Source organism: Littorina saxatilis, linkage group LG5 (assembly GCF_037325665.1).
Source record: "Littorina saxatilis isolate snail1 linkage group LG5, US_GU_Lsax_2.0, whole genome shotgun sequence".
Lineage (NCBI taxonomy): Eukaryota > Metazoa > Mollusca > Gastropoda > Littorinimorpha > Littorinidae > Littorina > Littorina saxatilis.
Genome location: NC_090249.1, coordinates 30,095,762 through 30,121,116, shown reverse-complemented (window position 1 = coordinate 30,121,116; position 25,355 = coordinate 30,095,762). Strand labels below are relative to the sequence as shown.

The window sequence follows — 25,355 nt, the reverse complement described above, 5'->3', positions numbered from 1 at the left end:
TACTTCTGTTGCCCTTTGACAAGGGATTTCGTGATAGCGTCGAGTCACACGATTGTTTCTCTCTGCATTACATTTTGTCTCCGTTTTAACATCACTAGACTTTTGCTGGGAACCTTCTACGTCGTATCTTTAACGCGCGCAAGCACAATGCTGAACATGATCTGCCGCCGGTTAAGTCAAGCCAGTCACCACGCCCGGTACAGTACCAATTGTTGGTCATCAAATAGAACCACGTTGTGAATGTTCCCGGCTTTGGTTTAGGGTGGTCTTTTCTCACGGCATGAGCATCGAGCTAACACTTTCCTATCGCGTATTATTCCATTGTTTCCTATTGACTCTTAGGTGCCAGGCAACTATATAGTGGACCCCTCCCCCTCCCCCTTAAGAACACCCCCCCCCCCTCCCCCAGCTTAGAAAACCAGGTCTTGAAACGGAGGGAGTCTTAAAATGGACGTCAATTCTTAAGTTAAAGAGGTTATGAACAAACATCTCTGCAGACAGGGTCTATAAAAGGGGGAAGTCCGCTTAAATTGGGTGGTCTTAATAAAAGGGAGGTTCTACTATATTCACGCTCACATCTCGGTTCAGTTTATAATTCAGAACGCTTACTTCTAAGGTAACTTTCTCACGGCATTAGCTCCAAGCCGCAAAACATTTCACATCAAAGGGGTTTGGGGGTATATAAGGGTTTTTTTCGTGATCTGAATTCTCCTATTTCATTTATATAGGTACTCTTTAAGTCCTGCCCCCCTGCCGTAGCGGTGGCTGTGCGTGTGTAGTCATGGAATAATCGGATTCCAGATAATCAAAAGATGCTTTGATGTGTGCAAGCCTCTGGTGTATATCGAAATGGCGGGAAAAGGCCGGACTTGAGACACAATACTCAAGAATGTCACCACGTTCACCAAGCAAAATGTACACACACACACACACACACACAAATGGCACCACACACACACACACACACACAAGCACGCACACACACACACACACACACACACACACACACAACGCGGCACGCACACACACACACTGACACACACAGTAGCACTGCGAAACACACACACGAACTGACACACACACACAAGAAGAAAGAAGGGCCTTACAGGGGACAGACAGGTACGATGCACGCATTGTTTGTTCCACTGACAGACAAGACAGAAAGAGTCAGAACTACTCTATGGACATTATTCCCGCAAAAAGCCTGTAAAAGAATTCAACCAGCTGTTGTTATCAACTTAATACCCTTTGGGCTATGTAATGTGTATGCATTTTCATGGTGTGTGGCTGCGAAAAGGCGGAAAGTACTCGTAGTCTTAATTGAAAATGTGCAAAAGAAGTAATGTATGAAGTGAAGGAAATCTCAAAAGTACAAACAGATTAAAATAGCAGCTGTGATGTTCTTACTGCAATTCAAGATTATACTGCTCCCTCTCTCTCTCTGAAAACACATGAAGTAAAACATATACGCTTTTCTCTCTGTTGCACTCACACACACACACATTGACATATGCACACACACGCACACACACACTCTCATTTTTCTTCTTCTTCTGCGTTCGTGGGCTGAAACTCTCACATACACTCGTGTTTTTGCATATTTTACCCCGCCATTTAGGCAGCCATACACCGCTTTCGGAGGAAGCATGCTGGGTATTTTCGTGTTTCTATAACCCACCAAACTCCGACATGGATTACAGGATCTTTTCCGTGTGCATTTGGTCTTGTGCTTGCGTGTACACACGAAGGGGGATAAGGAACTAGTAGGTCTGCACATAAGTTGACCTGGGAGATCGGAAAAATCTCCACCTTAAACCACCAGGCGCGGCCGGGATTCCAACCCACTACCTTCCGCTTTGGAGGCCGGCGTCTTACCACCAAGCCATTGCGCCCGTCACTCTCTCACTTTAAAACATGCACACAGACTTTCTCTCTCATCCTCTCTAACACACACACATGTTCGTGCAGTTATAATCAAAACAAGAGGCCACTTTGAAAAGTTGCAACATTCAAATGTAATAGCTTTCTTTTTTAAATGCAAACAAACATTATAATTATATTATAAACGAAATAGAATTGCATTAAATATTGTGTGTAAGTTTGTGTGCATTTTGTTCTAGCATTACACACAAATTGTTTTCGATATGTATTGAGTCTTCTTTTACCTGGGCGAAAAATCACATCAAAAGACACAAGTGGACGGAAGATTAGACATTAATCAAAATAAAACTGCAATCACAACCAAGCAGCGGACGGAATGCAAAATAAATGTCAGAGACATTTTTCTTCTGTTCTGTTATAGGTTATCACCTCCAGAAAGAAGTTTTACAAAAGGATTTGATACCAGCTGGTATCAAAACTGCCAACAGCAAAAACGTCCAGTTTTATTAAAATACAGAGTTGCCATTTCTGCACACAGCTTATGCACAGTAGTACCATCAATATAGGACCATATTAAGTGATTTAAAGTCATTTCTTAACAGTGGAAAACAGCTTTTTAATTGATTTTTTATATTTAGTCAAGTTTTGACTAAATATTTTAACATCGAGGGGGAATCGAAACGAGGGTCGTGGTGTATGTGCGTGTGTGTGTGTGTGTGTGTGTGTGTGTGTCTGTGTCTGTGTGTGTGTGTGTGTGTAGAGCGATTCAGACTAAACTACTGGACCGATCTTTATGAAATTTGACATGAGAGTTCCTGGGTATGAAATCCCCGAACGTTTTTTTCATTTTTTTGATAAATGTCTTTGATGACGTCATATCCGGCTTTTCGTGAAAGTTGAGGCGGCACTGTCACGCCCTCATTTTTCAACCAAATTGGTTGAAATTTTGGTCAAGTAATCTTCGACAAAGCCCGGACTTCGGTATTGCATTTCAGCTTGGTGGCTTAAAAATTAATTAATGACTTTGGTCATTAAAAATCTGAAAATTGTAAAAAAAAATAAAAATTTATAAAACGATCCAAATTTACGTTTATCTTATTCTCCATCATTTGCTTATTCCAAAAACATATAAATATGTTATATTCGGATTAAAAACAAGCTCTGAAAATTAAATATATAAAAATTATTATCAAAATTAAATTGTCGAAATCAATTTACAAACACTTTCATCTTATTCCTTGTCGGTTCCTGATTCCAAAAACATATAGATATGATATGTTTGGATTAAAAACACGCTCAGAAAGTTAAAACAAAGAGAGGTACAGAAAAGTGTGCTATCCTTCTTAGCGCAACTACTACCCCGCTCTTCTTGTCAATTTCACTGCCTTTGCCATGAGCGGTGGACTGACGATGCTACGAGTATACGGTCTTGCTGAAAAATGGCATTGCGTTCAGTTTCATTCTGTGAGTTCGACAGCTACTTGACTAAATATTGTATTTTCGCCTTACGCGACTTGTTTTTTATATGGACGGTTTCACCAGTTTCTGTGCTAACTAACATTTTTCACATAACGCTAATTCAAAATTACAGTTTAACGAGAAGACTGTCACGCAAGCTATAAACACTCCCCGTGTTATTAGTTCATCGGGGTCATGAATATCACAAGCCAACATTCTCAGCCATTCAATATACACACAAGAAAATGTCTGGAAGTCAACTTCTAAGTCACAAGGCTAATTGGTGTCATATGTCTCATTGTCAAATCCTTTGACCAACAACAAAAATGAATATTAACATAGTCCCCACCCCAAAGGGAAAACTCAAATAAAAAACACTCTTGTATATGTGAACAGCTCAGATCATGGGTAATTTTAACACCTTCACATTTAAATGCTTATTTTATAGCCATCCATTGAATTGAGAAAGAAAACAAAGCATACTAAACTGCTAAGCATGAATCAAACAATAAGAAAATAAAAAGAACCAACAGCATCGCTTTGTATGTGTGGGTAGTAAACACGTTTTAATTACAAAACACGGCGGAAAATGACGACAAATTTGTTGCACAGCGACAGGTTCATACATGACAAAGGAAAGCAAATATGGCCTGAATAATAAAGTTATAGTGTTCCTTTGCGTGTCTGAGTGATAAACTGTTTTAACCAACCATCTTCTGAAACGTAATTGCACTCAGCAGATTTGTCTTCCGCTCATAACTTTCGTGTCACACGGTCTTTGCGACAAACAGATAGATCGCATTCTCGCAGAAAATCATTGACAACACAGACCAGTCATTTTTAGCATTGCATTTGGGAAGGGCTACTATTATAGTGTGTTTTAAGAAAGAAAAACATTACAGTATCGGCAGAACACGACCAAATGAGTTTTCGTGTCACAGCGTTATGGGCGTGAGATTGTGTTCTCACACTGTAGCAAAATCATTGACAACACAGACAAGTCAGTTTTAGCATAGACATTGGGAAAGGCTACTATTATAGTGTGTTTTAGGAAAGAAAAACATTATAGTATCAGCAGAACACGACCAAATCATGACAAATGAGTTTGCGTTTTGGGCGTTATGTTTTTTCACACTGAAGATCATATCTCAAAAACTACTGAGTGGATCTTTATGAAATTTGATATGGATATTTTTGACTGGATTTTCTCATAGAAGGTTTTTCCGTTTATTGATAGGACAGTTTGATGACGTCATATTTTACCGTTTGCCAAAAGTGTCGAGGCAGCACTTTCACAGTTACAGTTTTTCATCAATTTGATCGAATTTCTTATCACACAATCTCAGATCTAGGCCGGATTATGGGATTGCATTTCAGTTTGGTCACTTAAAGTTTTGTTATTGAAATGTTTGTTCGAAATATGTCATTTTTTCAAATTTTTAAAAACTAATATTTGAAACAAAAAATTTATATTGGTGTATTCCCTATTGCGTCCTGTATCTAAAACTATATAGTTTTGTTGTTTTGTATTGATAATTATGCTTAAAAATGAAGAAAACCGATAAATAACCACTATCTTTATTTATGAAAAAAGACATTTAAAAACAACTTTTATCTATTCCTTACCATTTTCTGATTCCAAATATATATAGTTTCATGGTGTTTGACGTTGAAAATAGGCTAAAACTTAACAAACTCGGATCGTTGAATGGAAATTATACTTCCAAGCTCCGTGCAGCTGACAACATGATAAAAACACGTCATTTCAAGTGTGGAACACGCTCATGACGTCATACTGAAAGGTGATGAATTATGGCTTCACCTTGCGATGTTTCATTTCAAACATGGTAACATTTTTAAAGGGGTTTCTTTCTCAGATTTCTGTTTGCCCTCTGTCTGTCTCTCTATGTCTCCGTCTGTCTGACTGATTCAATTAAATGTGTAATTACTTAGTTTTGCAAAAGTCAAACTAAGTAAGATATACCTAATTGATTCAGGTCTCTAAATTCTTATTGTAAAATTGTGAGTTTTATTCAAAACAAATTTAATTGGTGTTTTAAACTCAATAATGGGGCATGCTGTGATGAGTAGAAGAATGTGTGCTTACGAGCAGAAAAAGCCCATCAAAGTCAAGAATCGTGTTTTTCTTTTTCTATTTTCACCTTGTAGCTTCATACAGACACTAAGCAACAGTGTAGTTCCACTTCCAGTGCAATATCTTGTACTTTAATTTTGACCATCTGTGTAACACTTTATTGACCCATTATCTGAGCTGTTCACATATATAACTGTCAATCATACAAGTGCCCATAAAAAACAATCTTGTTTATAACTGTCAACCATACAAGTAATCTAACTGTAGAACATGGACACAACTTGTGTGCATGGGGCTTGCACATGTATCACAGACAATGATGTGGTCTGATTCAAAATTGTACTAAATAGAATTTTATAAAATCACAGTCACCTTGTCCACATTTAAACCAAGCCTGCTAGAATATCAAGGACAACTCCTCACATGTGTCATATCAACAATATAAATACACATTGGAATGTTCTGAAAATTAACCATCCCTTAAAGTCCGAATAAACCTGCCTTCATTCATCAACAGTTAATCCTCCCTTCTATATATATATACGACTAGTGTCTGTCTGTCTGTTCGCGATGCACGGCCAAAGATCTCGATGGATCTGTTTCAAATTTGGTGGGCATATTCAGGTACACCCGGGACACAACCTGGTCGATGAGATATTTCAACACGTGCTCTCAGCGCGCAGCGCTGAACCGATTTTGGTTTTTTTGTCTGGATCCACTACCAGTAACTCTTCCTTATCTTCTCCAGTGTTTTCAGCCGCGTTTACCTCCCTTCCTTCGTATGGCGCGCGGATATTCCCATTCCGTTACTATTTTTAGAAGGTCACTGCACGTTACTATTTTTAGAAGGTCTCCAGTGTTTTGCGCGTTTATCTCCTTTCCTTCGTGCGCCGGCAAAGCCGGGTCCCAGGCGCAGCCTGGTATTCGGCTCTACTTCTTCCCGGCGAAGCGGGTAATCATCTAGTTTTAAATGTGTGTGTTACTGCTGCTTGCTGTTGTCACCATTGTCATCATCATGGTGGTTGTTGCTGTTAATACTGATGTTGGCATTGTTGTACAGTAGTACCTGCGATGCAATGTCCTAGAAGTGTCCTTTCATAGCAGGTACTACTGTACAATCCTAACAGCTCATCATGCGTTAATTCTAATCATCCATTTCATCCATAGGCGCGGACATTGTCTTGTCACCAGCAACACTGGGCAGCTGACTGGCCAGGGACGATTTGATCACACTGTTCAGAGCCTCAGCCTGCAACACACCACACAAACTTGAAGGAGAACACGCACACAAAAACAGAACAAACAGTACAGTCAAAATATAAAGGAAACGGAGCAATGACAATAGAATGTGTGCCTGATCAGACCAACTAAACAAAAAGTCAGTGGTTCTTGGCCCTTGTACGATATTCTACACAATCCTAACCGTGTCTAAACTTCCAAGTACTGCCAAAATTAATAAACAGAATTCACGTTCACTTTCATGAAAACCGTTGTACCAAACTTGAGAACATTTTAAGCCCATAATGTGATCTTCTCTCGTGCTCAGCCAACCATATTTTCCCCTTGGAGCAAAAACAATAACAATGAATATCAATCAAGTAAATGTAATAGCAGCATCTAACGATGACTGTTAACTGTTAGATTCTGACCTGGAACTCGGCTTGTGCGGGTGCAGGCATGCAACGCAACTCGTACACAGTCACCTGGCCTTCGTTGTCACCCACCAAGATACACTGAAACACATCATACACAAAACAATGTAAAGGCTATTTGAGGGCCTCGCTTGATAACAGAAGTTGATGTGGAAGGGGACACTAAAAACAGTGCTCAATTATTTTCTGGGAGGAGATTTTTATTCTCAGGCCTGAACTTTTCTCTCCGGAAGACAGATGTATTCCTCAGAAAATTGTGGTGGATCCAAGGAGAGTAAGACTGATACATGAGGTATATCGACAAGAAAGATACAACACCATACCCAAGAAAAAAAAACAGTCAAACTTGTCTTTAACGACCACCCAAGGGACCGACCAAAAGGCGTCACTATTGTCAGGTGGTCACTATGGAAAAGTGAATTATCTCGAAAAACATTGTCGGGAATCTTTGTGAGCAGTAGTAATGAGCAGGTGGTCGTTGCAGAGAGGTAGTTGTACGGACAGGTTCAACTGTAACAACAAAATCTCATTCAGCTTCTAATAAAAAATATAACATATCTTCCCAGGATGAGGTCATCATAGAGCGTGCAAAATGGCAGTAGCCAAATACTTTTACCTTTCAGCCTATTTTTTGTACAGATTTTAGTTTACTTTACCAGTTATGCAAGAGAAAAGTGCAAGCCACAATCAGGCTCATCAGAAATGGGTAAAGGAATCAGGCAAAAAGTACCTCAGCATTTTTGGAAAAGTTGACCGATGTGAGCTTGGCTCCAGACGTTGGCGTGATGGTGATGACAGCATCCAGCCTGCACAGAAAAAGAACACAATTTGTTTATGTAAGATAACAAAAGAAGTTTCTGTGACAAAGAAAGATGAACAGATGGAAAAGTACAGGGAGGAAAAAGATAGGACAAACAAGAATGACGATAGAAAGACACAAAGCTGGGAAATAAATAAAAACTCGAGAAAGAAACAGAGACAGGGAAAAAAAGATGGGAAAAGAGGAAGAGGTAAGAGAGGATTAAAAAAACAGGAATGAAGGGGAAAACAAGAAGGGCAAAGCCCATACGACTCACATGCTTGACCTCGACCTTTAGGGTAACTAAACCTAGCAATGACATCATACACTAAGAACTGCTTTACACATTTTTCCTACCAAAATACATGTGACCTTGACCCAAGGTCAAGGTCATCCAAGGTCATGCAACACAAAGCTGTTAATTCAAGACATAGGAAGTACAATGGTGCTTATTGGCTCTTTCTACCATGAGATATGGTCACTTTTAGTGGTTCACTACCTTATTTTGGTCACATTTCATAAGGGTCAAAGTGACCTTGACCTTGATCATATGTGACCAAATGTGTCTCATGATGAAAGCATAACATGTGCCCCACATAATTTTTAAGTTTGAAACAGTTATCTTCCATAGTTCAGGGTCAAGGTCACTTCAAAATATGTATACAATCCAACTTTGAAGAGCTCCTGTGACCTTGACCTTGAAGCAAGGTAAACCAAACTGGTATCAAAAGATGGGGCTTACTTTGCCCTATATATCATATATAGGTGAGGTATTGAATCTCAAAAACTTCAGAGAAAATGGGAAAAATGTGAAAAATAGCTGTTTTTTAGGCAACATTTATGGCCCCTGCGACCTTGACCTTGAAGCAAGGTCAAGATGCTATGTATGTTTTTTGGGGCCTTGTCATCATACACCATCTTGCCAAATTTGGTACTGATAGACTGAATAGTGTCCAAGAAATATCCAACGTTAAAGTTTTCCGGACGGACGGACGGACGGACGACTCGGGTGAGTACATAGAGTCACTTTTTCTCAAGTGACTCAAAAAGGGGAGAAAAAAAAGACAATTAAGGCAGAATATTTTAGAGAAAGGTAAGAATCTTCCTTTATGCAAATATTTCCTGTTTTCAAGGTTTCATCTTGGCTCGCCTCTTGTATGAAGATTAATTATGAAACTACATGATCATGAAACAAAAGAAAGCTAACTTGTTTCGTGGTAAACAAAGATCCCTAAAATCAAATTAAATTACAAACAAGTCGCGTAAGGCGAAAATACAACATTTAGTCAAGCTGTCGAACTCAGAGAATGAAACCAGGGACCTATATTAGTATATTAATATAGGTCTATGATGAAACTGAACGCAATGCAATTTTTCAGCAAGACAGTATACTCGTAGCATCGTCAGTCCACCACTCGTGGCAAAGGCAGTGAAATTGACAAGAAGAGCGGGGTAGTAGTTGCGCTGAGAAGGATAGCACGCTTTTCTGTACCTCTCTTCGTTTTAACTTTTTGAGCGTGTTTTTAATCCAAACATATCATATCTATATGTTTTTGGAATCAGGAGCCGACAAGGAATAAGATGAAAGTGTTTTTAAATTGATTTCGAAAATTTAATTTTGATCATAATTTTTATATTTTTAATTTTCAGAGCTTGTTTTTAATCCAAAAATAACATATTTATATGTTTTTGGAATAAAAAAATGATGAAGAATAAGATGAACGTAAATTTGGATCTTTTATAAAAAATTTTTTTTTTACAATTTTCAGATTTTTAATTACCAAAGTCATTAATTAATTTTTAAGCCACCAAGCTGAAATGCAATACCGAAGTCCGGCTTTCGTCGAAGATTGCTTGGCCAAAATTTCAATCAATTTGATTGAAAAATGAGGGTGTGACAGTGCCGCCTCAACTTTTACAAAAAGCCGGATATGACGTCATCAAAGACATTTATCGAAAAAATGAAAAAAAACGTCTGGGGATATCATTCCCAGGAATTCTCATGAAAAATTTCATAAAGATTGCCAATCTGATTGGTCCAGTAGTTTAGTCTGAATCGCTCTACACACACACACACGCACAGACAGACAGACACACACACACACACACACATACACACCACACCCTCATCTCGATTCCCCCCTCTACGTAAAATCATTTAGTCAAAACTTGACTAAATGTAAAAAGACAGAAAAGCACCACTCACGTGCTCTGCGCCAGATCCCACACTTCCAAGGCTCCCTCGTTCACACAGGCAAACACTGTGGAGCTACGAGGAGACCAGCACAGATCATGCACTGTTTTCTGAAACATCGAATCAAAAAAGACTATGTTTAAACGGAAGTTTTGCTTTTTTCAATGGTTCAAATTGAGAAATACCAGCAGAGCTACCGGTGTGTGTTTCTAGCGACAACATTTTCCCTGCAACTATGACTTAACCATTGCACTGATATGCTTGGTTTGAATTTTCTCTGTACAGGTCAATTTTGGCCAGGTCATTATAAAAAGGCCAGTGCAGTCACTCACAACAATAAGTTTGGAAGAAGATTACAAATCTGTGAAATTGCAGTCAAATATCAAAGGGGAGTAATCATTCACAGCACAAGAACATAGAGTGAGTAAAAGTTATTCAGAATCAGTCTCCTGACACCTAAGACATATCATGAAAATAGCATTGAATGACACAAGCAGTTCACAGAATGCAGAGGGTTCCACCGTAACTTAACCTGAAATATTAATGGTTTGGAATAAAATAAATGTGTTTTCTACATAATTCAACTTTCACTACAAGTGAGTTCATTATATGCAGTCATCAATCTGTCACTAAACCAACCGTGGAAGAGTGGAAGGTGAGGATAGGTGTGACACGCTCTTGATGCCAGAGACGGATGCTCCAGTCAGCGCTACAACTCAGGAAGATGTCTGGCATAAAGGGAGACCACCGGATCCTGTACACTGGAGCCTACGGTGCAAAGGAAAGCATATACAAATTGTAGTCATTTCAGGTTATTCCAGAATCATATACTGTAAGAGCACACAATAAACCAATATTTCCTGCTTATTTAATGACTTTCTTTGCGCACATAATTAACTTAACTCATTCTTATGATGCATAATAATGAGATGTTACAAGTATCAGGGTTTTCTTTGCATAAAAAGATGACAGAGAATATTGTACACATGAAAACCTGTACTAATTTTATTTCATTTGAGGCATCAATCACTCCTATCATAAAGCGAAGACATTAACTGCTGAATCAGCAAGAAAAACTTCAAAAGATTTAAGGATTGAACAAAAATCAGTTAAAAAACACACATTAAAAACAACACCAACAAAACTTTCCATTCACCTCAATAGTTAACTCACAAAAAGACATGAATAAACTCAAAGCACACATCAAAGTAGACTGTGTTACGAACTGACCGTGTGACCTGTGTAAGTCTCCAGGTACTGCTCATTGTAGGAGCAGGAACACTTGTGAATGAAGCCCTCCTCTGTTCCAGCCAAATACCTGTAACATTCACCAGGTCATATATCCAACACCTACTGTGCCAGACATAATCCGCTGGAAGACACCTTTGCTAAAACACAATTAAACCAGTGTGTACAATCAGAAGATAAAATGTACATGTGCAGTACAAAATCAGTCTAAAATGTCAGACATTAGACTCCCATTTACTCAGTTTCATTCTCAGTCTGAGTAATTATATACCCTACGACGGGCGCAGTGGCATAGTGGAAAGACATCGGCCTCCTAATCGGAAGGTCGTGAGTTCGACTTCTGGCCGCGGCCACCTGGTAGGTTAAGGGTGGAGATTTTTCCGATCTCCCAGAACCATCAACTTATGTGCAGACCTGCTAGTGCCTTATCCCCCTTCATGTGTACACGCAAGCATAAGACCAAGTGCACAATGAAAAGATCCTGTAATCCATGTCAGAGTTCGGTGGATTATAGAAACACGAAAATACCCAGCATGCGACCCGAAATCGGCGTATGCTGCCCGAATGGCGGGGTAAAAACGGTCATACATGTAAAATCCCACTCATGCAAAAACATCAATGAACGTGGGAGTTTCAGCCCATGAACGAAGAAGAAGAGAAGAAGAGATATACCTTACAACAGCAACAGTCAAGTAATTATGAAACACTGAGATAATTCTACTCGCACTTGGGTTGGAAGTTGAAGTCTTCATGAAGCTAATATGACTTTTAAGTATGTTAAGAAACAGTGAAATCCCAGGTGATTTGACTCACACAATGAGATCCCTGGGGTGGAAGTCAAAGCAGAGACCACCGGCGTGGCGTGAGATGAAGGCCTCTCCTTTCTTTTCCCTGGCCTTGCCCGCCATACGTGTTGGTAGCTTCTTCAGTCGCATGATGTCTGTAAGACACAGAAAACTTCACGTTGACATACATTTCATCATTGATCATTTCATCGCCGGACTTTTGCAAGCGAGCCACACAATCTTGAGATCAGTTCTTTATCTGTTTCATAAGTGTTTGTCTGGGTCTACTTCAAAGACCTTTGGATCGACGTACTAGTATTTGTAATGTTTTGTTTCGGCAATAATAAACTTTCCAAGAACCTACTATTCTTGTTTTGAATTCTGAATTTTGGAACGTTAGCATGCAGTCCATTTGTATTTAGATTTTTTTCTCTTAACGTTGACATTTTGCCATTTCTGTCTGGTTACATTTTCATCTTAGTTGTGTAAATCAGACATATTTTCACAGTGATAAAAACTAGAAATGTTGAGAACTTTAACACCTGCACAGTTTAATTGCAGCTGAACAACCTTGTATTGAAAACCTTAAAGTTCATGAGATGACTGAAAGTTCCACATGCAGTTCCAATTGAAAAATCAGTTTCAAATCAGACATTTCTTTTGTCCCAAACAGAACTATCTTGTACTGATAAACACAACACTCGTTGAAATGAGTACTCAGAATGCCACATTCAATACTACTAACAATTTACAATCACCGGCCCCCGTAGCGCAGTGGTTAGCGCATTGGGCAGCGGGCCGGGAGGTCGTGGGTTCGAATCCCATCAGGGTCATGTGGGTTTTTTGGGCTACGGTCGGCTCCTACCCAGAGTGGAAGTGCTATGGTTCCTATGGGAAGGCTGGAATCACACAGCCGAGTGTCATTCACTTAACGAATGCGACTTTGAGGGTGCTCAGGTTCTGTATACCTGACCAACACAGCAGGTGCGGCAGTTCTCGGGCCTGGTTGATGCCAGGATATATTATGACAGTAAGCGTAGAGTGCTGCCCTGTCACGTAGTCTCAAACCAAATTGGAAATCCAAAGCATCATCATTATAATCATCCTCATCTCATTAATCATCCAAAATATAAATTGTCCTTGCTCTTGTGGCCCTTCATGCCCGGAGCTCTCATGGTGACCTTGGTCTCAGTGTTCCTGTTCGATCCTTCCCTGAATAGTAGTTCTGCAGTCAGTCTTCAACGTGTGACGTTCTGGGGGGTCGACGGAGGGACGTGGTGGCGGTCTGCTCTCTGGAGGGGACGCTCACTCAGTCTGGCTCCGTGACTTAAAAGTCAATGTCGTTAGTAGGGGGCATAGTAGGTAGTGGGCTGCGTCCGTTAGCTCGGGACAGACCCACTACTGAACACCGTCGAAGTGACTCAGCAGAAGTGCAGTGTCATCTTCCGAGGGTAGCCTACCGCAGCGACCCGACATCCCCCCCTGGAGCGTCTGTAAAATCGACAAGTCTGGCAGCGGAACGAAATTCAGAGGTGGTTGGAGCAGTGAGTGCAGGGACGGGGCGGTGTGAGAGCACAACGGGACAAGGAACAGGTGTAAAGACGAAAAATAAAAAAAGGAAAAAAAATTTACAATCATTTTAAAATCCCAGTTTCAATTGTAAGCTTATAGCTTGCTGTTGATCCTAAACATGCTTATTATATATTATATCCATACAATATTGAATAAAACACTGTTTAAACCAAAACATCTGTAAACAATTATCTGGAAATGTTTAAATCCGACTACATTTTGAATGAACACAAAATTGGATATATATGTGACATTAAAATAAAGGAATCAATCTCAGACTGTAGTTCCCCAAAGTGATCTCTTACCGTAGTTCTCAAATCCCTTGCGTATGGACCACTGTGTGACGCGGCCGTCAGTGGAGATGGAAATGAGGACCTCAGCACGCTCCTCCCCTGAACCCCGCTCCTTCTCTATCCACTGGATCTGCCACACCGGCCCCAGGTGTTTGCCATGGCTCTCACTGACCACACACAATAAATAACATCAGTGATGGTCGATCACTGCACAACTGTTAGGGGAGTGGTAACATCAGTATCAAATACAGTTGAACCTAGCTTAAATTCCTCACATAAATACCCGGCACGCATCCTCCGAAAGCGGCGTATGGCTGCCAATGGTAAAAACCGTCATACACATAAAAACCCTCTGATGCTGAAAACACGAGTATACGTGGGAGCTTCAGCCCATGAAAGCAGAAGAAGAACCTGCTATTCCGACTTTTCAAAGTGACCACCTGCCCACAGCTTCCAGGGATCCCAGATGAGTTTGACTTCTTGATGTCATTCATCTTTCCATAGCAAAGCCCTATCTATATTTTATAATGACAACTTCTGATCGGTTCCTTGGATGGTCATTATAGACAGGTTCTGCCGTACATGCCTTGATCCCATCACATCACAGTGTGGTTTAAACCGAAGCAGGGGGTGCCATTATTCTGCCGTACATGCCTTGATCCCATCACATCACAGTGTGGTTTAAACCGAAGCAGGGGGTGCCATTATTCTGCCGTACATGCCTTGATCCCATCACATCACAGTGTGGTTTAAACTGAAGCAGGGGGTGCCAGTATTCCCCTGTTTTTGTCTCTTTTTCATTGATCTCCTTACGCATGACCTTAACTCTTTGAGTCAGTCGTTCAAGTTTAACAACATTAAATTATTCTTGTTGGTGCTATTTTCTACTAATACTGTAAAGATTACCATAGCGACATTGCACAAAGCTATTTCCACTAAATTATCCATTTACAGATACAAAAAGTTAACATTGTTACAATATGCTTCCTGTACATTCAGGTTTCATAGCTCTGTAACACCAGGTAATGATGCCTCAAAGAAGAAGAGATCTGAGATGAGACTAATTTGAGATGAGAAACAGTTGAAATGATAAAAATGTGATCCAAATGGACAGAATGCACAAAACTCGACAAGACATATTGTAACTCCAAACTGCACCATGCAAAAGTACAAAAAAAAGAGCAGTGCAAAAACAAAAGAGCCCTGAAACTCAAACACATAATGAAAATGCAACCAGCCAACAGAAAAGAACATTTACGATTCATGGTCACCAGAACCAGAGCCCATGCCGTCCTTCCTGAACAGTGTTGAGAAAGACAGAGACGACGTACAGTGTCATTAATCAGATGTTGATGTTGTCAAAATGGCAACCTACTGTTATAGGGGTCACGCTCATTTCAAAATTGACACGTTGCAGAGAATAGATGGAAAAATAGGTGTGTATCAGTATACTTTTAGCTGGTTTTGAAAAGCAGATCATAATTCATTGTAATCATAATTCCAGATCATAATTTAATTATTGCATAAGCAGATTACTATTATTATTTGAAGTGAATTAACAACTCACTGGTTGTCTAGGATAGGCTCATCATCTGTCTTGCGTACATTATAGATGGCCACTCCTCCGTCATAAAACCCAGCCTGAAACATAAAAGTATAGGCAAATATATGTAACAGCTAGGCTTCCCTTTTACTCAAATAAGTACACACATTCCGTTCATTCCCCTGTAACTAATAACTAGAAACATACTTTTAGTTTTAGCGTATTTGTTGTGTCTATTGCTACTAACAGGATTTATCATCCACCAAGGGCGGGGATGTAGCTCAGTCGGTAGCGCGCTGGATTTGTATCCAGTTGGCCGTTGTCAGCGTGAGTTCGTCCCCACGTTCAGCGAGAGATTTATTTCTCAGAGTCAACTTTGTGTGCAGACTCTCCTCGGTGTCCGAACACCCCCGTGTGTACACGCAAGCACAAGACCAAGTGCGCACGAAAAAGATCCTGTAATCCATGTCAGAGTTCGGTGGGTTATAGAAACACGAAAATACCCAGCATGCTTCCTCCGAAAGCGGCGTATGGCTGCCTAAATGGCGGGGTAAAAACGGTCATACACGTAAAAGCCGTGGGAGTTTCAGCCTATGAACGAACAAACAAACAAACAAACAAATCATCCACCACAGTGTGTACATCCCAAAGTAGTACAATGTGATTATACTGTAGACTATAAATATGACATATCGGCAAGCTCTTTGAATACTAAACAGTTCTGTAAAAACAACTTTGAAGACAAGTCAATAAAAGTATAAGGCAGACATGTACATAAACTTGCTATAAGATGGAATATGACTGAAACTTACAGCGAGAATATTGGCATTGGCAACAGAGAAATCCAGTGCTGTCACTCCATGCTTCGATGTGTACACTCTCTCTGGGTACTGCAAACCAACAAGTCACTTTAAAAAGGAAGCAGTGAAAACAAGTGCACCAAAGACCAAAATCATTATCATGTGAGACTGCCCCTGAGCATCTCTCTCTCTCTCTCTCTCTATCTTTCAGTCAGTCTCTCTCTCTCTCTCTCCAATTTCTGGCTCTCTCCGCTCTCCCTCTTCTCTCTCTCTCTTTCAGTCAGTCTCTCTCTCTCTCTCTCTCCGTGTCTCTCTATCCCCCCTCTCTCTCAATTTCTGGCTCTCTCCGCTCTCTCTCTCTCTCTCTCTCTCTCTCTCTCTCTCTCTCTCTCTCTCTCTCTCTCTCTATCCCTCCTCTCTCTCCATATCTCTCTATCCCCCTCTCTCTCAATTTCTGGCTCTCTCCGCTCTCTCTCTCTCTCTCTCTTTCTCTCTCTTGGATTGAGCAGCAGGTCGGTAATAAAACTGGCTTTTTGAAGATGCTTAAGCAGCGTTTGCTCGATTGCTATCAACAAGACTGGCATGCAAAGTTATTTGATAGTGAACGATTTGTGACCTATCGAAGCTTCAAAACTATTTTACAGTATGAACATTACTTATCAAGTTTGCATATTAGACGTTATAGAGACGTTCTGGTCCGATTTAGAGTTGGCATAAACGACTTATATTGCAACAGGCACAGATACAATGTAAATAGACGATTGGAATTATGTCCCTTGTGTGGTCTGGCGGAGGAGGATGAAATTCATTTCATCTTCGCCTGCCAAGCCTATTCAAATATAAGACAACAGTTTTCTTTAAACATTCTATTCAATAATTGTTTGAGAGCTAGAAATTTTGTCAACTTAATGAATATTGAAAATCAGGAAATGCTGGCATCATTTATTTTTGATTGTTTAAAACTTAGACAAGAGCTGATTGCAAATCCTGAACAATAGCAGAAAAGGCGACAACTTAACTACACTATTTAACCGGCTATGGCCGTCATTGTAATGTACATATTATATAATATCACAATTACTTTTTCTGATGGACTAGATAGTCCACCAGTATTACATTTATGTTTGTCCTTGACGTTGTTTTTGCCACGTTTTTTCCCCCCATTGCAAGGGGCATGTTGCCTAAATGCAATAAACTCGTTAATCGTTAATCTCTCTTTCTCTCTCTCTCTATCCCTCCTCTCTCTCCATGTCTCTCTATCCCCCTCTCTCTCAATCTCTGGCTCTCCGCTGGCGCTGTCTGTCTGTCTGTCTGTCTGTCTGTCTGTCTGTCTCTGTCTCTCTCTCTGTCTCTCTTTCTCTTTTCAGAACAAGCTATAAGACTGAGGTAGAAAATATTTCAGACGAATACTTCAGCAAATAGATGTGAAATACCTCTGGATTTTTGAGAGACCAGCAGCAGATGAGACCACTCTTCTGGTTGGTGAAGTCAAATTGTCCGTATCCAACAGCAACCAGATCCTGCAATGATACAAATTATCCCAATCAATGAATGCATCTCTCACCATTTGCTTGTCTTTAATCGCAATCATTCTGGAAAGAGTTTAGCAAAAATTACTAAAGTACAAAAGCCAATATGTGGGTGTGGGTGTGTGAGCGTGCGTGCATGTGTGCGTACGTGCGTGCGTGTGTGCATGTCCATGCGTCCGAGTCTGGCTGTCTGTCAGCCTGTCTGTCGGTGAGCATCTACACCTGTCTCTGTGTCTGTCTGTCACGATCACTCAAACATGCCGACATAATGAACCTCACTTATAATATATTTTTTTATTTTTTTTATTTACGAGGATTTATATCGCGCACGTATCTCACCACACAAGGCGATTCAAGGTGCATGTTACCTATAACATTGGTTTGCCCTTCTTGGAATTGTTGAGCACCATTTTCTCCTTTTTGAAGGAAATTTAACAGAGAAAATTGTTGTCATCGTAACAGTAACAGTGCCTGCAAACTCACAGGGTTGGACTTATTCCAGGCCAGACAGGCAACATTTCGTCCCTTGGTCAGCGGACAGAAGTAGGACCACAGACGGTCAAGGTTTGGGCCCATGTCGCTCACAGCTATCTGGTTCACATTGGTTAACTCGTGATCTATGTCTGAAAACAACCCAACGTTTAAACTCAACTATGGAGGAAACATTTTTAAGCAAATGTTGAACTTCCTTTTGCATGGAAAGTGAAGAAGTGAGTGAGTGTGTGCAAGTGAATGAGAGTGTCAGTGTGTTTTCGTGCATGCGTGCATGTGTGCCAACACACATCAGGGGAGATAATCACGATTTTTCATTCAGAACAACTTTATTCACCGTTAAATGAGAGTGTCAGTGTGTTTTCATGCATGCGTGCATGCGTTGGTGCTTGTGTGTGTGTGTGTGTTTGAGTGTCTATGTCTGTGTGTGTGTCTGTGTGTTTTTGTATGTTTGTGTGTGTGCTTTTACAAAGAAGTCTAAAAACAAAATAACGGTATGAAATTATCATTTCAGTTTACAATATGAAAAACAGAAGGTCTTAAAAAAGGGTTAATATTAAATCGGGGAGTCTCTAAAGGAGGGTTCCCTTGTACCATCCTCCAATGATAATAAATGCTGCTTAACGCCCTCAGGGTTTAAACCTTCAGGGGGAAGACTTTGGGTGTATGCTATTATGGTGCACTGCCTAGGGGAAGTAACTGCGTAAATGCCAACACACATCAGGGGAGATAATCACGATTTTTCATTCAGAACCACTTTATACACTGTTAAAATAAACTGTAAAAGAAAGCTGGAGGCAGATACAACTAGATGAGTATGTAAATCCAACCTGGAACGATGTCGAATCCCCTGTAGAGAGCCTGCTTGGGCTGGTAGGTGTTGAGGTTGATCACTCGCTCCATGATAAACAGATCTTTCTTCAGAGAATCAGACTGAAACAAAGTCGTCAGTGTTTATAGGCCTGCTACATCCACATGCACATTAAAAATAATAATAATAATGCATAATATTTATAAAGCGCATGTATCCAGGGTTTAACCCTGCTCAAAGTGCCGTACAATCAATGGAAGATAATACAACATTACTGAGTAAACAAATGGTGGAGTGATAAAGTTAAGACTGAGGCCTGAGAACAACACTGCATAATCCCTTAACCCAATGTACAATTTAAAATGTGTATTAAATATAATGCACACACAAGTAGTATAAATATACACAACACCACACACAAACATAAGTATGTGTAACATCATAAAGAATTGATTTAAAGACCTTTAAAATATCCAAGGAAATCAGGTCTTAACACTTTCTACCCCACCTATGTTGACCAAGTTTTTTTTAGCCGAGACCAGCTGTGCTGCAGCAGGTCACTCACAATTGTAGTAACTGTGTAGAAACTGTGTATCAACACGCTGGAATGCAGGCGTTTGATCGACGTTACAGGAAGCGACTGAAGCTAACAGTCTCAGCGGATATATCCGTACCTGGTCAGATAGAGCCGTATGAGTAGGTACGGATATATTCAGACCTGGGAGACAATGAGTTAATAGGCAGCAATGAGTATAGTGGGCATTTTCAGGCGACCCACAAGTTCTGGGATGATTGTGAAGGAAATCACGAATAACACTAACAGCCAAAGTTTGACAGTGATATCCTCCACGCTTTTAGAAGCGCTAACCAGAGATATAGCGTGACATAGCGAAGTGTGTTACACGTACTGTGAATTCAGCTCACTGACCGAGGAGAATTGACGTTGTAAATCGCAACGAAGATATCGTTACACTTAACCACTGTCCGGGGACAGAGAGGGGTTGTCACAGTAATCGACCGGGAGAAAGGAAGCCCGAGTAAAGCACTTAACAGGTAAATGGAATAAGCATTTGATTATCGCTAATGTTTATCGCATAAGTTGAATTGACTAACACTGTAAACTGTAAACATAGCAGACAGCAGATATCTAAGACAAGATGTCCGCTATTTATGTTTGTGCAGTGCGTCATATAACCGGTCTGAAAGGAAGATAGCGCCCAGATGACAGTATGAAGGATCTGAGAAGCCGCCGAAGTATCATGCCTATAGACCCGCATAGCTGAGATTCGACGGGATTTCAAGAAGCTAGTGCAAGGTTATGGTTATCCGTATAGTTGGACCATAGAGGTCACAGGGCGATAGAAACTGAGTAGACCGAGGTCGCCAGTAGAAGGAATTAGTAGTTAAATACATTTCCTAGTGAACGGCCATAGACGCTGTGTAATTCTGTGTATGAACAGAGTTAAAATATGTCTACAAGCTTACTTAAGATATAAGGAATGTTTAGTAGGCAGAGCAGACGGTGATTTAAGTCTGCCGGAATAGGAACTATAACTGGTTTTTTTACTACACACGAGCCGTGAGTCGATACCCGTAAAATAGATATCGTGTGCCTGTGAGTTCACGGACTGTTTGTGTATTTCTCTACCTAAGTGAAGGGTAGAGAGTTTTGTTAGTGCAATTGTGTACGAGATCGTAATCTCGAGTTGTTTTTGCCTACAAAACTGTGAGTACCGGGGCATGCAGTCTTAACAAGAAGAGCAAACGCTCGATCGAGTCACTTTCGCAGTTCTGAATATTATATGAGGCATCAGATGGACAGGAAGAAATTGCTATTCACAACACAATGAGTCACGTTCACATAAAATTTGAGCCCGGTCACTTTTATAGTTTCCGAGAAAAGCCCAACGTTAAGTTGTGTGTTGCCGAACAGAAAAGGCTAGTTATCTCCCTTGTTTTTCTGATAACGTTCGTAAAAGGCTACAGATGTAAATACTTTGATGTAAAGAATAATCCTACAAAGTTTCAATCACATCCGATGAACTTTGTCAAAGATATAAAATGTCTAATTTTTCCTTTGACGCTGACCTGTGACCTTGAAAAAGGTCAAAGGTCAACGAAACCATCGTTAAAGTGTAGAGGTCATTGGAGGTCACGACTAAACAAAATATGAGCCCGATCGCTTTGATAGTTTCCGAGAAAAGTCCAACGTTAAGGTGGTGTCTACGGACGGCCGGCCGGCCGTCCGGCCGGCCGGACAGACTAACACTGACCGATTACATAGAGTCACTTTTTCTCAAGTGACTCAAAAAGGGGGTTGGTTCTACTGTACCAATTTTGACATCATACCGCCTTAAAAAGGGGGTTGGTTCTACTGTACCAATTTTGTCATCATACCGCCTTAAAAAGGGGGTTGGTTCTATTGTACCAATTTTGACATCATACCGCCTTAAAAAGGGGGTTGGTTCTACTGTACTGTACCAATTTTGACATCATACCACCTTAAAAAGGGGGTTGGTTCAACTGTACCAATTTTGACATCATACCGCCTTAAAAAGGGGGTTGGTTCAACTGTACCAATTTTGACATCATACCGCCTTAAAAAGGGGGTTGGTTCTACTGTACCAATTTTGACATCATACCGCCTTAAAAAGGGGGTTGGTTCTACTGTACCAATTTTGACATCATACCGCCTTAAAAAGGGGGTTGGTTCAACTGTACCAATTTTTACATCATACTGCCTTAAAAAGGGGGTTGGTTTAACTGTACCAATTTTGACATCATACCGCCTTAAAAAGGGGGTTGGTTCAACTGTACCAATTTTGACATCATACCGCCTTAACTCTTAATGTCATATACCGCGCCATACCGCTCCTTACCGCATCATCCTATACCGCGCCATACCACTCGTTCTCTGCTCGTGTCATTAAGGGCAGACCGGGTAGGCAAAATGAGTTATTTTTGGTCTCATACACCTTTTTGGGGTTGTTGCATTTTTCACACCTTTGAACATCCTGGAATGCATTCAATAATCTGCTTTTGTCATTTTAGACATGTATTCATGTAAATAAAACCATTTTCAAACCGATGTTTTGTTGTTTTTGTCTGTGTTTTATCAAAAAAATCGAAAAAATGGTCAACTTTGGATACTCCGTGCTGGTAAATGTGCGCACATGACATGACCCTTCGCTGTTCAAACTGTGTGGAAATTTCCGTTCTTCAAGATGACGTCATCACCGTTGGGGAATTTCCGTTGACATAGGCACAAAGAGAGAGAATCCGTTCCAACCGAAACCCCGGAATTAATATATGCAAATATATGTAGGTCAAAGGCATTTGGCGCAAGCGCAGTAGACAACTTATCAGTCCCCCGGTGTCAACAAATCCATGACGTTTTCACCGATTCAGCAGCATTTTTCAAAGTTTTGAGCTGCGGAGAACAACCCTAACATTGGAAATGTTCGGCATAGTGGCAAGAAATATCAGAGAAAGATGAACCAGCAGCAGCGAACAGTAGAAGGAAGTAACAACACTCCGAAATGAACCAACATTATCGTATTGAAGCAGACGACATTCTAAGATTCTTGACTCGACGAGGTGGGTTTTGCTTCTTTCTCTTTTCGATCTTGTTTGTTTGACAACGTGATTTATTGCACATTGTTATGTTGTTGTTGTTGTAAGAATGTGTTAGGGTTTGCAGGTAAATGATAAACAGTTTGTGTCTGAAGTATTTTGCGTGTTTCTTGATCCAATTTACTGACCATGCCGCCGCCGCAACCCCCCCCCTCCCCCCACCTCCCTCCCTCCCTCGATCGTCTCTGTGATATCGTCTTCACAACCCCTATTTTATTGTTCTTCGCTGGCCAGTCCTTGAGAGCTTACTATGGTGTATCATGTCATCATTATTCTTTGTCTGGGGTCAAACTGAGAAGCAGCATCTGAGCGATGTACGACTGGCACAGTTTCTGTTTCTGGTCATTGACCGTAGGAAAATAAGTACCCTACTAGAGAGCGTTCTCTAATTCTAAAGGATTGGTTTACACCAGCATGGCTGACCAACCTATCATTGACAGCAATATTGTTGTCAAATCTTTTCCATTAACTAAGGAATAAAAAAATAGATCCAATTTACTTCGCCAAAGAAAAAAAAGAGTTAAACTAAAGGACTGGGGATGCAACTCATGAATCAAAAGCATAAAGATCACCTGCAAACAGTGCTAGGTTTAGGAAATCTGAAAATGTATACACACACACAGAACACACACACACACAAAACAGACAACAGACAAGAAACAAGCAAATACATAGCAAGTGTGATGAAATAAATTAATTTTAAAAGAAAAATATGAAAAGAAAGAAAGAAAGAAAGAAAATAATTCAGCTAGTTTCAGTATTAGTTCCTGTGTGTATGTGATTGTGTGGTTACTCAAATCCCATAGTAAACTTGACATGTAAATTTTGTGATAGGGGCCAATTAATGAATGTCTTTTGTGTGTGTGTGTGTGTTCGTCAACCGACATATGTGGGTACGAGCCGCTGAGGTGGTTGTAAGAAAACCCGCCTGGTTCAGTGGTTGGGGGCTGATTGGGATTTCTGATTTACCGGCCTAGCCAAAAAGTTGAGGTACACCCCATGTAACATGGTCATTTGCAAAATAAAGTACAAGCACTTGTTGACGTTTATATTGAGTCTTAAATTTTGCAGCTTATTACAAACAAAAACCATGGACAGTTGTATCAAATATTAAATCAGTGTTTGTGTATTTATTAGGTTGGAGCAAGGGGAGAGCCAGTCCTCCTGTGGTGGCAGCGAGGAGAAAGATTGACCTGATGGAAAAGTTTGCTAAACCGGAACTACCCTCTTCCACAGCAGAAACATCAGCTTTGCCATCTTCTGACCAACCATAAGAAGATACAGATACTTTGCCATCTTCTGACCCATCACAAGCAGATATGGATACTGGTACTGTGCAACGTCACTCCGCTGACATGTGTTGGGCTTTTGTCAACATTGATCAGCTCAATCTATTGCTGAAAGGTCTATATCCTGTACTGAATGCTTGTCTGATTATGAAAGAAGGTGATGCATCAGCCCAAGGATTTGCACAGGCCCTGCATCTGGAGTGCATATGAGTGTCCATTCAAGTCTGCAGTTGTTTACTCTTCTCCCGGTGTTTGCAACGCTTCGGGTGGTAAAGTTGCATTTTTAATAATCCGTGTATGACCATGTTGGTACATGGAAAGGGACATTCAGCTTTACAGAAATTTGCTGCAGTGTTAGGATTGAGCACAGAAATATTGTAATTAAAATGTTGCAACTTTTGAATGGCTTGATAGCTTTGTTCCATTTGTGTATATATAATTATGTAATGTTGTTGATGATTTGTGAAGCATCATTTCTATGCAATGGAATAAGAAATCAGTGCATCCGTTGGGTTTTTATGAGTCTGACAGTTTGGTTCTGATCAATATTTTCATATCAGCACAAACACAGATAATTGACTTTTTTAATGTTTTCATATGATTTTTTTTAAATCAAAAAATCTGATAATTTGATTATCAAATCATTTCCCCTTCATAGTTAAAGTGTTATTCTGGTAAAAAAAAAACCACCCCATTAATTCAAGCTCTACTGTGGTACTAGTTTACCGGGGTACTAGTGAGACTCTTTTACATGCTGTTTTCTCTACATGTAATTTGAGACAAAATGTGGTAATTAAAATGTTGTAACTTTTGAATGGCAAGATGGATTTGTTCCAATTTTGTATATGTTGTTTATGATTTGTGAAGCACCATTTCTGTGCATGGAATAAGAATACAGTGGATTCCTTGTGTTTTTATGAGTCCGACAGTTTCGTTTTGATTCATATCTGCACTAACATAGATGAGTTTTCAAATGATTTTTTTTAAAAAGTCTGGATAATTTGATCGTCAAATCATTTCCCCATCATAGTAAAGTGGTTATTCTTATAAAAACATATCAATTCAGGCTGCACTGTGCTACTAGTTTGAGGTACTGGTTGGAATCTTTCAAATGCTGTTTTCTCTGAATGTAATTTTCAGACAAACATCTGTAATTAAAATGTTGCAACTTTTGAATGGCTTGATGGATTTGTTTCATTTTTGTTTATGTTGTTTATGATTTGTAAAGCGTCAGTTTTGTGTATGGAATAAGAGTTAAGTGCATTGGTTGGGTTTTTATGA

The 25,355-nt window shown here is 40.1% G+C and overlaps 1 protein-coding gene across 3 annotated transcripts in view; it reads right to left on the bottom strand.

The window, feature by feature from the left end:
• Window positions 1–1,991: 1,991 nt before the first annotated feature.
• The window catches only part of LOC138966827 (dynein axonemal intermediate chain 4-like), a 58,771-nt gene continuing 35,407 nt past the window's right edge, over window positions 1,992–25,355 (bottom strand). For 2 of the 3 annotated variants that reach the window (XM_070339178.1, XM_070339179.1), the window contains 14 exons: window positions 19,172–19,274; window positions 18,333–18,472; window positions 17,754–17,840; window positions 16,333–16,410; window positions 15,545–15,618; window positions 15,236–15,274; window positions 13,990–14,144; window positions 12,141–12,267; window positions 11,310–11,397; window positions 10,719–10,847; window positions 10,092–10,189; window positions 7,817–7,892; window positions 7,084–7,167; window positions 1,992–6,683 (listed from right to left, as the gene is read on the bottom strand). In XM_070339178.1, coding sequence (XP_070195279.1) covers window positions 6,579–6,683; window positions 7,084–7,167; window positions 7,817–7,892; window positions 10,092–10,189; window positions 10,719–10,847; window positions 11,310–11,397; window positions 12,141–12,267; window positions 13,990–14,144; window positions 15,236–15,274; window positions 15,545–15,618; window positions 16,333–16,410; window positions 17,754–17,840; window positions 18,333–18,472; window positions 19,172–19,274 — 1,383 coding nt within the window. In that variant the 3' untranslated portion in view covers window positions 1,992–6,578. The remainder of the gene's footprint in view (window positions 6,684–7,083; window positions 7,168–7,816; window positions 7,893–10,091; window positions 10,190–10,718; window positions 10,848–11,309; window positions 11,398–12,140; window positions 12,268–13,989; window positions 14,145–15,235; window positions 15,275–15,544; window positions 15,619–16,332; window positions 16,411–17,753; window positions 17,841–18,332; window positions 18,473–19,171; window positions 19,275–25,355) is intronic. The other variant, XM_070339180.1, reaches the window with a different exon arrangement.